At 52.4% G+C, this 12,939-nt stretch overlaps 1 protein-coding gene across 1 annotated transcript; it reads right to left on the reverse strand.

Annotated features, from left to right (window-relative positions):
• Window positions 1-294: 294 nt before the first annotated feature.
• On the reverse strand, window positions 295-12,789 carry LOC129125990 (mitochondrial fission factor homolog A-like). Its single transcript, XM_077185920.1, has 8 exons — window positions 12,693-12,789; window positions 8,633-8,837; window positions 7,651-7,799; window positions 6,831-6,919; window positions 6,130-6,291; window positions 3,152-3,230; window positions 2,007-2,087; window positions 295-1,848 (listed from the first exon to the last, which is right to left on the reverse strand). The coding sequence occupies exons 2-8, from the start codon at window positions 8,835-8,837 to the stop codon at window positions 1,780-1,782; spliced, it is 834 nt and encodes a 277-aa protein (XP_077042035.1). The 5' UTR covers window positions 12,693-12,789; the 3' UTR covers window positions 295-1,779.
• Window positions 12,790-12,939: the final 150 nt, after the last annotated feature.

Consider the following 12,939-nt stretch of genomic DNA (forward strand, 5'->3'; position numbering starts at 1 on the left):
CGTGGCAGTGGCCCTTGGGGACACCCAGCCCTGCCACGTGTGCTGCCTTGGGACAAAGCAGCCAGGAGGAGGAGGAAAGGAAGAGAAAAAAAGGAAATAAAAGCATCACTCTCCAACAGGGACAGCATTAACCAGAAGCTTTTCTACTCAGGACTCCCCCTCAGCCAGGGCAGCTGAGACACCCCTGAGGAGGTGACAGTCCTGCTGCCAAGGGAATAAACTTTACCTGTTCCCACTGACTGGGACATCAGCACCAGACTCCACAGAAAATAAACACATCCAGAACACAAAGAGTTTATTAAAATATGCATTTTGGGGTCAGTGTTTCCAGAATTACACCAGCATTTATGCCTTACATAGAAGTCATATTTTCCCACAACCTGCCCATGAGAACACATCCAGCTTGGCCACCTCTCCTCCAAACACCTTCCAGCCACACTTTGAAGGTGGTGTGCCTTCCCAAAGTCATCCCTCCCCAGCCCAAAATAAACCCCAAACGCAAGCTTCCTCCACAACACATTAACACCTCTCAAAGGAGAGAAAACAGACAATTCACCCCATCTCCTGGCCCCACTCACACCCCCTTACACAGAACAGCTGTGCAAGGTCCTCTGGTGACCCTGCCACAGGAGCCACCCACCCTGCACATCCCCCTGCCACAGCACAGCACCCAGCACACCACCCTGGCTCTGGTGTGCAGTGAATGCCAGCACTGTCCTGTCCTCAGCTCAGCAATCAGCCCCAGGTGCAGAGCTGCCATTTCTTGGGGACAGATATTCATCAGTCCCTGCCAGATTCACAGTCACGGCCGCTTGGTGCGGTGTCAAGCAGAAAACACCTGAGCACTGATGTCTGTAAATAAGCTATTGGGACATCTGGATGACATGGAGATCCAGCTATAATTAGGTACAGGTGACACAGAGAGGTCCTGTTAAGCCTTGCCAAAACCTGCCCCCAGGGCCTGCGTGCACAACTCCAGCAGATGTGCTGGATGAATGACCAAAAACATCTCAAAGTCACCTCAGAACCAAGTGTTAATAAACTCTGGAGAAGGGAACAAACAGGAAAGCTGTTAAACTGAGCTTGTTCACAGCTAAAGAGCATCTGGGTCAGGAATTTCCCTCACCATGTTCTTCCATCATGACCAAAGTTGCAGGTTGGCAGCAAGACCTGGGAGAGACACTCCTCCACTCCTCTCTGCCATGGGAGCCTAACAAATATCTATTTTCCCTGCCCTGTTTGGTGCTATTGCTGTTTGCTCTGAGGTTTTATAATCCAGAGAGTCACCATGGGTAGGTTTCCCATGTAAATCTCTCTGGGAAAGAGCCAAGCCCCTGGATAAGCCCAGATGTCAGCAAGGCTCTCACATGTGAACATCTGCAAACCTGCAGTGGCTGCAGGGATGGGAGCTCCTGGCCCCTCCACTCCAGTCCTGCAAGGGGGGCTGTGGCACAGGAGAGACTGGCAGCATCACCTCCACCAACCAGCAGTTGCACAAGGAAGAAAAGAAAACCCAGCAGAAGTTTAGAAACCCTCAGTCACTCCACAGAAGGTGAGGAATAGACCACAGCAGTTAGCTGAGAACTTTTATGGGGTCAGGGTTGAGATCCCCAAGGTGGGACATGGCCAGGCTGTGACTGTAACTGGACTCCACACCCACAAACACCCAGCTCCTCAGGGTTGCATCTCCTCTGGCAGCCTGAGGGCAACTGCACAGGGCAGACACCTCCTGTGCCAGCCACCAGCTCTTCTGAGACCTCAGCTCTTCACAGCAGCTTCTCACACCCTCACTGTCACCAAGGCCTGAAGGACACACATTCTTGAGGGCCCACAGTGCAGAAAGCAGTCCTAAGCAAGAAAAATGAGTTTCACTGCTGGCAGAGTACACGAGAAATGCTCCTCTGCCTGCCCTCACCCACCCTGCCAGGCGAGCAGGAGAGGTTGGGCATGGGCTGTCATCTTCTGAGCCAGAGCCAGGTGTTGATGAGGCAAGCAGAGATCATCACCGAGTACACCAGGGCCTCCTTCTGCCTCCAGGCGTGGCACTGCTCCTCCAGCACACGCAGCCTCCCCGAGATCCTGGCCAGCTGCAAGGGAAGCAGAGGGCACTGTCAGCACCCAGAGGGGCACTGTCACCTCCCCTGGCACAGCAAGGGAGGCACAGGGGGAGCTCTGCTCCTTCAGTGTAGGAGTGGCAGGGCTAGGACGGTCAGGATGGACAGAGGCAGGGATCTCTGTAGCCAGGACTTGGAATTTGGGGTTCATTGCAAAGGGCCTGGGTGCAGGGCCCTGCTGGGAGCTCCAGCCACAGCTCAGAGCAGGACTGAGAGGAGAGAGAGGGAAAGAGAGTGGGAAAGAGAAAGAAGGCAGGAGCGTGGTAAAGAGGATGAGAGAGAGCAAAAGAGTAAAAGAGAGAGAAGTTCCCATTCCAAAACCATAAATCTTCTTCTGTGTTGAATATTCCAATTCTCACTAACCAATCTAGTACAATATACAAATCCTATAGTGTTTACATACAGCCTATAAGAATCATTACATTACCATACTGTGTTACATTTTAAACCCTAAAAACTCCTCTTTGGGCCCCTTCTGCCAAGCTGGCAGGGTCTGCTCTGACCCTTGGGCCTGTCTGCAAGCAGAGGGTGTTGTTCCATCAAAAGGGGATCACCTTCAGCTGGCCATGCCATTGTTTTCCAGGTGTTCAGTAGCTGAGGTATCTCAAACCTTGCTTTCATTTCAATCTCACTTATAGTTTCCATATTCTCAAAATCTTTTGCCAGGCAATCATATCTATAAGGCTTTCCTCTTTCATCTTCCCCAACACTTCAGGTCCTCCTTCTCTAAAGCAGAAGCTCCCTTTGTGTGGGAGGAGAGGCAGCAGCACCTCGGGTCTGCAGCAGATGCTTCAGGAGGATTCTTCCCCACCAGAGAGCATCTGAGCCCCTCTCAGTGCCACCAGATGGGTCTGGCTGGGTCCTGCAGCCCCTCGGGGTAGGAGCTCCATGGATAACACACATGTGAGCTCTCTCCTGAAGGCAGGACCAGGCTGACAGCAGCAGCCCACAAGGACTGAGCAGCTGCCCCAGCAGCCTCCTCACCCTTCCCCTGTGGCTTTCCCAGCAAGCATTTGCAGCCCTTTCCCCCATCTCACCTGCCTTCTCATTGCTGCCACCTCTGTCACCCCCGCCTCCTCCGAGGTGCTCTCTGCAGCTGGGACAGGCTCCTGGGAGCTGGGAAGGAAAGCAGAGATGCAGGGGGGCCAGAACTGCTCGTGGGGTGCAGCTGACCCCCACAAATGCAGTGCTGCCACAGGAAGCTGAGCCATGCAGTGTCACTGTGATATTTTCTGAAAAATCCCTTTGCCAGGATTTCTTCTCCTGGGAAGCTGAGAGGCCTCAGAAAAGAATGAAAACAGTAATTATCTGATTGCTTGGGAATGTGGTCTGGAGATGGTTTCCCAGCAAGTGCATTTTCGATTAATTCCATGTGAATTGTTTTTAATTAAGACCAATCACAGCCAGCTGTGTCAGACTCTGAGGAGTCAGTCACGAGCTTTCATTACCATTCTTTTCTAACCTTCTGATGTATCCTTTTCTCTTTCTTTAGTATAGTTTTAGTATATAATTTCTAATACAATATATAATATAATATAATATAATATAATATAATATAATATAATATAATATAATATAATATAATATAATATAATATAATAATGATTGTATGATATGATACATGATATAATAAATTATATAAGAATATAATAAATTATATATTATAATATATAGTATAATAATATATTATAATATAATGAATAGTATAATAAATATATAATAATGAATATAATATCATATCATATATCAGCCTTCTGAGAACTTGGAGTCAAATTCTCATCTCTCATCTCACAACACCACAATGCAGGGAGTGTGTGCCCAGGCTGGGCTGCACCAGGAGAAGGCAAACAGCCCCTGCACAGCATGCACCCATCTCTCCTGAACCCCCCCATGCACATTAGTACCCCTCCAGCATGCACCCAAAGGGGCCAGACGGACAGACAGACAGACAGCACGTGCCAGGACAGGTAACAGGAAACACAGGTTTGTATTTCTTTAGAGGTGCAACAGAGAGAGAACATTTCTACTAAGCATCCATCCTCTGTAGTGCCAGGAGTTCACTGGGGGCTGGATAAAACATCTTTAGAGCCAGCCAGGTAAGCAGGTGTGACAGGACAGTGCTGAAATGGAGGGGTGATCCTGTCTGCATCAGCAGGTGAGGAAGCTGCCATCAGCTGGAGGGAACTATCACTTTTTGCTCTTGTAGCACATTTTACCTGCAATTTGAAACATAAACAAGCAACCCAAATGTTCAGCACTTTCTTCCCTCCCTGGAAACACAGGGGCCCCCACTGGAATGAGCTGCTGCACTGGCAGAGGCAGCACAGACCACTGATTTCCAGGGCAGCCCCTGGAGGCACAGCCTCACTGCAGGGTCCACACCACTGATTCATAAAATAAAGCAGATCCAAAGTGAGAAAAATATAAATTCCTGTCATCCTAGGCTAGCCAGGATGACAGGAAGTCAGCTATTCTATCACCAAAACTCCCCTGTGCACACCAATAACTCACACAGGCACTCAGTGATCCCCTAGGGGTTACCAAGCCCCTAACCCCACTCCTTGGAGCCCTGGGGAGGAAAGGGTGTTTATCTCTGCAACATGATGCTGATCTCGCTGAAGACAAGCCAGAAGAGCATGTGGAGATCCACTGAATCCCTGTCTGAAACTCCATTTGTGAGATAATACCTGCACAAAATGTAGCTGCAGTGTAAAATGACAGTCACAACAGAAAGAAAATGCAATTTTCCCCAGTGGAGAACCATGAAAAAAGGACACATCCTGCAGCTTTTCACTCAAAATCCCAGTTGATACAGGTAGACACCCTTTAAAGTAGAGACTAGAAATTGCCTTCTGGTGACTCATACCCTTCAAGAGGTCACTGTCAGCCAGATATTCCAGCTCTGTCTGAGACCAGACTTTGCTAAAATTTCAGGACAAACAAGTCAGCAGAGTCTTGTTGGTTTTTTTACTGTTGCACAGGGGTACAAAGCTGTCATACTGAAGGGATGTAAAGCACTAAGAAGAGGTGTTTGAGGGTGGCTGCTTTCAAAGGGAGATCAGTGCCTGGGGAGAAGCCCCAGAGCGACCCCACTGCATCACAGCAGCTCTGCAGGCCACCATGGCCTGCATGCCCTCCACTGCCACAGGGAGGAGGGAAAAGGTCTTTTGCAGCCACTAACCAGATCTCTTGGCCATTAAGAAATTAAAATGATGTTTGAAGACAGCCTCAGCCTCCAGTTTTGAAGAGCAGACACATTGCTTTGGATGCTCAGCAAGCAGCAGGGGAGGGAAGGCAGGATGTGCCCCCGATGATGGATGTGATGATGGATGCTGCTTCTCCTCCCTTTCTGCCTGGAGGCTTTGCTCAAGGAGAATGAGGAGTATTTAGATGTTCCTCCAGGTGCTCAGCAGCCTTAGAGCAGTGGGGACACCTTAAGGCTGCAAGGATGTCTTTGAGCAAAGAGAATTCACTGCAGCAGCACAGATGAGGGTGGTGGAGATGGTTCCTCCAGCACATCTGCAGGGACTGAGGCCACTGCACACCTGCTCCAGGGAGCACAGAGGGACACCACAGCCTGGCCAGGGCACTGGCTGGGGGATGAGTGCAGCCAGTTCAGGGAAAGGCTAATTAAGAGTGACCAAGACACAGCCAAAGGTGTGTCTTGTCTCAGAGACAGCACCTGGGTCAGGCCATCTGCTCTGGGTTTTCATTCCCTTCACACACCCCTCTCCAACAAGCTATAAAAGCACACAGAAAAATCAGTCCTTGCTTAGCAGCAACCCCCCAGCAATGCCAGAGCAGCACAGGGCACTCAGGGTGCCCAGGGACTGGTGTTAAGCTGAGCAGCAGAGTCAAGGCTGGGTTAGTGAGGCTCACCAAGGCCTGGCACCCAAGGCAGTCCAAGGCAGCCATGCAGGAGCATCCTGCAGCCCAGAGCTTACAGAGCTCGTGCCCCAGCAAGGCCCAGGCCAGTCCTTGCAGGGTGACACAGAGCTGGCTCAGGACACGTCACCTGCACGGCGCCGGGTCCCGCAGAGAGTCCTGGACACGCTGGAAGAGCACCTGGCCCAGCAGGTACATGGTCTGGAAGATGTTCTGCATGGAGTAGATCCTGCCTGCCTCTGTGAAGAGGGGCACTGGGGCACTGGGAGCAGGCAGGGGACAGGAGCCTGGCCTGGGTGCACAGAGAATCGTTGCTGTTACTCCCTGTCTCACACAGGGGGGCACAGCCTGGCACGAGGCACTGCCCCTCATCCCTTCAGCAGCTCTGGGCCATGCCACTGGCACCCAGATGGCATCAGCTGGGAGAACCCTCTCCAGCAGCCCTCAGGCCCAGAGGGACACTGGATCCCTCCAAAGCCAAGCACAGCTGTGTGCCTGCCATGCTGCTCTCCTGCCACCCAGGGCAGCTCTGGGCTTCAAGGGGGACAGCAGTCCCTGCTCCAGCACTAGCTCAGAGACAAATTCCCCACTGCAGAGACTCATGGCAGAGGCCTGGGGAGCAACACAGCTGCCTTCAAAGCTGCCCAGCACAAACATCTCTGGCAGCAAAGACCACATTCCTCTCATGGATGAGCAGGACCTGCCAGGCACTGCATTGCTCTGATTTGGATCCCCCCGGCCCCTCCCAGAACACCAAAACAGCCCCAAAACAGCCCAGTGAGAGGAGATGCTGCTCCCCACCCACCCTGGGTGCTCTGGGCCCGTGCTCACCCCTCGTGGTGCTGTCCTGGGCTGTGCAAGGCCAGCTGGGCACTGTCACTCGGGGCCCTGTCCCTCCGTGCCCTGCTGCTGTGGTGGCCCTGTGGGAATGGAACAGAACCACGTCAGCACAGGGCTGAGCCCAGCCTGGAGCCCAGCCTGGAGCCCCCATCAGCCCGGGGAGAGCACTCAGGGGCAGCTCTGCAGGAGCCCCAGCCTGGTGATGCCACTGCAGGTGGGGAGATGTGCCCAGAGCAGACAGAGGGTCCCCAGCAGGAGCCTGCTGAGCTGAACTCTAGCCAGATCCAAACCCCTGAACCTAACCCACCCAGGATCAGCTCTCCAGATTCAGGGAGGGTGAAGCACTTGAAGAGGCAGAACAGCAGCTCCAGCAGCCAAATAAATCAAGCCTTTGCCTGCCCATGCCTGGGACTTCTCTTTGAAAGGTTCGCACACAAGGTTAAAATCTGCTTTTGGCTCTGACCCCAGAACCCTTTACACTGCTGTAATGAACCAGCTCTGCCACATACTTCATCAAGAAGGAAAACAGGACTTAAAAAGCAGCAGCAGCAGCCAGTGGTGGGACTGCAGCTACCTTAGCCTGCCCCCTGCCCACAAAATGCAGCAGGAGATGTGGCTGGATCAAGGCCCCAGCACACAGGTGTGCACTGGCTCTGGGTCAGAAAGAGACCCCACCATCCCTACCCCCTCACTCCTAGGGCCTCCTGGAAGATGAATCCTGCCTTGGGGTGATAGCAGCTATCTGGAGAACCCCGAATTTGGGATTGCTCCCCTTCCCCTCCCCAGCAGCCCGGCCCTGCCCACACGGTACCGCTCGCTTGCGTCGCTGGGCGCTGGCTCTGCTGGCTGGGGGCAGGAAAGGGACGTCCCCAGAGGGCTCTGGGGACACGTGCACCACCACAGAGGGCACCTTCCTTGGCTGGGTCAGCAGCACTGGCCTCAAACCGGTGTCTGGTATCTCTGCAGGAAGGAGAGAGGGAAGAATTAAGCCAACATGAATGGCCTCAGGAGAAGGAAGAGAGATGCACCCAGTGGAGAGTCAAGCCTGTGTTTGGTGCCAGATGAACACCATGCCCTGGGGTTTTTGGGCAGCCCAGAGAGGAAGAGCCACTGCTTCAGGACAGCAAGGTTTCAGAGCTGTTTGTCAAAGACAGGGCCAAACACCCTGCATCCCAAAGCAGGGACCCTACCAAAGGCCAAGAGAGAACTGCAAGGGACGTGGAGGGAGATGCCTCCACATTTTGCTCCTCACCTACTGGAATTAAGGTGTAGGGGGATAGAATATAAGTAAATAAAAGTAATATAGAAAGTAATCTTACCCCCTAAAGAGTTGCAGCTGGGTTAATTACTAAATATTAGGAGCAGACCTGATTTTAATAGGCCACAGCTGTAGCCAATTGGAAGAGTGTTAAAAAAGAGTGGATTGGTTGGCTGAGGGGAACTGGAGTTAGTTGGCTGCTGTGAGGACAAGGAAGAGTCAGTGCCTAGAGGAGCTACCTACAAGAAACATCAAGGAGGTGCAAAACTCCAGTAATATGGAACACTTGCAGTGTAATGACAATAGAGCTCTTGCACTATAATGACAACATTAAGTCCCCTCCAGGCTTCTGCTGGTGACCTTTTGCCACCTCTTCCCAAGCCATCCACCATCCTACCCTGCATTCCTGAAGGGAACTGCCTGCATTATCTGCCCCCATCCTCTCCTTTAGCAAAGCACACAAAAAGGGGGGTTCATAAAAGGCTTCTACTCCCCAAGATGTTGTGCCCAGACAAAAGACAACCCAGGGCTTTACCTGCCAGAGAAATCCTCTCAGGGATGTGCATCCTAAAGGAGGCAGGGACATCCTCTGCCTCCTCTGCCACTGTCCCCCTGTCCCCAGGGCTGCAGCTCTCTGCCACCTTCAGCCTGCTGGGAACCTGCATCCTCTGGTTGATGGCCTCTGTGAAGAGCAGGTCACAGCGCGCCCGGTTCAGGTCCAGTCCCCACAGTGGCCACATCTGGGGGTGAAGAGGGAGGGATTACAAGGGACTGCACCCCTGGGAAGTCACAGCTGGGCTAATTACCAAAGAACAGCCTTGCCCTGAATGGGTCACAGCTGTGACTAATGAAGATAAGGGTGATAAAAGGGGTGGGCTGGCTGGTCAGGGAGAGCCTGGAGCAAGAGGAGCTTGAGGAAGAAGGAATAATCCGGAGAGATGCGAAGAAATAAAAAAAGGAAGAGAGCTGCTGCTACAAAAGATCTGCTGTGAGGTCAGTCTGGGTTTCATAAAATTAGAGCTTGCAGTCACAGTCAAACCAGGTAAAAGCCTCTGGTTATACCAAGGAAACATTTGCAGTCATATTCCAGCAGGAACAGCCAGCAGAGTCTGTCAGAGAAGCCAGCAGCAGGAGTTTGCTGTAGTCACTCAGGATGGCTAAGCTGTGAAGAATAATAAAAAAGGACCCTTTTCATGTTTTTAAATGAGAGTCTGTGCCTTGGCTCATTTCTACCCCTAAGCTCTGCTCCATCACACATCTTTGGAGGTGTCCTCAGGTGTCCTGGGGGGGTCACACAGAGCCAAAGAAAGCTGCAAAGTAGCAACAGGAGCAGCACTTCCAAAAATGACAACAGGGACAGCCCTACCTGCACAGGGACAACACAAGGTGCTGTAAGACAGCTAAAACACAGGCAGACACAAGCCAAAAGGCAGAAACAAGCCAAAAGGCAGACCCTGCAGGAGTGGCCTGGGACAAGGGGATGTCCCACAGTGCCCAGCTGGCAGGACAAGGTGTCCTGGGAGCCATGGATGAGCTTAGCACCCACTGCCTCAACTGAGAGCAAGGAAAGGGCTCAGCACACAGTTCAGTGCTAGCGGAAAAAATTCTTTTCCATCCAGAAGTAACGTTTTCTGGAGGGCTGGGGTCATATTTTTGTGTTCATACACACCTTTGAGGAAAAATGAGGTTTTCTGAAAGCAAAACACACTTTTTTGGTGATGGGCTTCCAGGTTACCACAGGAAAGGCTTTGGTACTCAGTTTTTCTCCACACACACGTTCACTGCAGTATCCCCAGGGCCATTCCCCCCCTGATCCAGCACTCCTTGGGTAACCCACATCCAGCAAGGATGGACTGTGCCCTGAGCAGAGCTGCCAGATGCTGAACCACCCTCGCAGAGGGGAAGGAAAACCACACATCCCCTTCCTCAGCATGGAATAGAGCCCCCAAACTTGGCTTTCTTCCAGATGGGGAACAGCACCAAGGAGGGACACAGCCCCCAGTTCTCCTGGGAGCAGCTGACAGCAGGACCAGGACATGGGATGTTGGATTATAATTTTTTTAATTAGAGATGGGGCAACTGAGAGGCATTAAAAGAAAAAAACTTTTATTCTGTTTCTAGTCTCATGTGAAGGGTGAGACAATACAGATATTATAATTTATTCTATTATAATCAGAAGTTAACTATTTCTTAATTACAATACACTGTAAGTTTTTCTTGTATGATGGGTAAATCTTTTTTCTCTCTGTTTTCTCTTGATGGTTTTTTAACACTAGATGTTATCACAGTGAGCTTTAAGAATTTCCTATAAATCCACTTCCCACAATGGGACATGGACACCACCTGGGGCATTGCAGCTCTTGTACACACAGTGGCCCCATGCCTCAGTTTCCCTTTTGCCAAGTCCCAGGGTTTTGAGAAGTGCTCTGGGGCCACAATGTCCCAACACTTTCACCAAACCACACAAGCAGAGGGCAATTAATGCACACTTTTGGGAGAGGAGCCCCAAATTTCACCTTCCTGGCTCCCAGCATATGCACTCTTTATTCTTTCCCAAAAAGCTGCAGCTGAGGAGAAAACCCCAACAAGCAAAAGGGGCTGAGGCTGGAAGAGCCCAGCCTAAATCCCAGTGCTGCCCAGGCACTCCAAACATGGATGCACAGCATCCTGCACCCTCCTTGCTGGCACCTTTTGATCTCAGTGTGCCCAAAAAGGTCCTTTTTTGCTTCTAGAAAAAATTCTCCACTGTAAGAGGGGCCAGCAGCAGCCAGGGCAGCCCATCACACCCCTCACTGCTGCTCCTCAGGGCCCTTTGGACCCCCTGCAACCCTTTAGGAAATCCCTGGGGAAGGACCATGGGATGTGTCCCCTGCAGCTGCCAGGCCTTGAGCTCTGGGTACAGGAGGGTGGCAGAACCAGCTCTGCACTGCCACAACCAGCACTTCCAGTGATCACTCACCTCCTCCTCTGCCATTAAAAACCTTTTAATTACACAGGGATTTGCCCAGCACCAGGAGTGGTGATTCCCTGCTTGCAGACAGAATCCCTGTCCCGCACTGGGTCTGTCCTGGGGACACAGTGGGGGCCCCACACCATCCCCACCACCCTGGCCAGCCCCAACCCATGGGTCTCATCACACACACACTCCCCAAACCCCAAAGAAACTGTTTTTTCTTCTCCCAAAAGCCCAAAGAAACTGGATTTTTGCAGGCACCCCCTACTCAGAAACAGGAGAGTAATTCCTGGGATGGTCCCAGAATGTGTCAGCCCCACAGGAGAAACCTGCCTCAGAGCCCAGGGCAGGGTACAGAGCCATGGAGAGCACCAGGATTCTCCTTCCCATCTGTGGTGCTGCAGAGGAGCCTGTGCTGCATTCCCAGCCTATTCTCTGGGAAACCAGCTTATATTAATAACAGTAAATCTGGAGAGGGCAGAGCTGTTCATTTTCTAATCACCTGTGAAACCACTGCAGCTCCCAAGGAACAGAGGGATGGGAGGGGGTGAGAAGCAGGATCTGAGACTAAGCTATTAAGAAAGGGAAAAAAAAAAATCAGCTGTCTAAACTCATAAGAACAAAACGCTTAAGTGGCTGGATTTCCTCCTTTAACTTTCTTTAGGGCTTTTTCGAGCTCTTGCCAAGCACCCCCCACTCGCCTGGAGAGGCTCAGCCTCTGCTTTGGCACTTCTCCTTGGATTTGCAGCAACAGGGAATTTCCGGCTCACTAAACCAGAGTGGCTTTAAGTCCTGCGAGCCAGGAAAACCTGCCCTGGGGAGGGAAACCCCACAACCTCCCTCCCTCTGTCCCTCTCCAGCCCGGGACACCCCAAACCAGGCAGGCCTGGTGCAGCACACCCCATTGGGGTGGGGAGCTGGAGGGGGCAGGGGGTTTGCTCCCAGCTCTGCCCTGTGGCTCGGGGCACCCCTGTGTCCCAGACATCTTTCATGAAAAATCCTTTCCTTAGGATTTGTCCTCCTGAGCAGCTGAGAGGCCTCAGGAACAAAATGTAAACAATGGTTATCTGCTGCTGTGGAATGCAACAGGTGCATCTGGGATTGGCTCATGTGATTGTTTCTAACTAATGGCCAATCACAGTCAGCCGGCTCGGGCTCTCTGTCTGAGACAGAAGCCTCTGTTATCATTCTTTCTTTTTCTATTCTTAGCTAACCTTCTGATGAGATCCTTTCTTCTATTCTTTTAGTATCGTTTTAATATAATATATATCATAAAATAATAAATCAAGCCTTCTGAAACATGGAGTCAAATCCTCGTCTCTTCCCTCATCCTAAAACCCCTGTGAACACGGACACACTCTTGTCCCAGCAGAGAGGGACACGGCAGGGCAAATCAGCCGGCTCGGGTCTCACCCTGTCCCGGCAGAGAGGGACACGGGCACTCACTCGGGGTGAGCCCTCTGCCCCGGCACGGCTCCGGGGACACACGGCACAGGGGACACACGGCACAGGGGGGGGTCCCTCGCCCTCCCGGCCCTGGGGACATCCCGGCCCTGGCCCGGGGTCGCTGCAGCGGCCCGCAGAGCTCCGTGCGAGCGGACAAGGGGACACTGCGGGCCGGGGAGGGACACGGGACACTTACTGTGTGTCGCTGACCGACGCAACTTGTCGGACCTGTAAACAGCCGGGACGGGCCGGGGCGGGGACGGCAGGGAAAGCCCGGCCCGGCCCCCCGGTAATGAGCCCAACCTCGGGTATCCAACCGGGCCCCTCTCGGTAATGAGCCCCGCCCCCCGGTAATGAGCCCAGCCTCCGGTATCCAACCCGGCCCCTCCCGGTAATGAGCCCCGCCCCCGGTAATGAGCCCAACCTCCGGTATCCAACCCGGC

Source organism: Agelaius phoeniceus, chromosome 14 (assembly GCF_051311805.1).
Source record: "Agelaius phoeniceus isolate bAgePho1 chromosome 14, bAgePho1.hap1, whole genome shotgun sequence".
NCBI classification, from domain to species: domain Eukaryota; kingdom Metazoa; phylum Chordata; class Aves; order Passeriformes; family Icteridae; genus Agelaius; species Agelaius phoeniceus.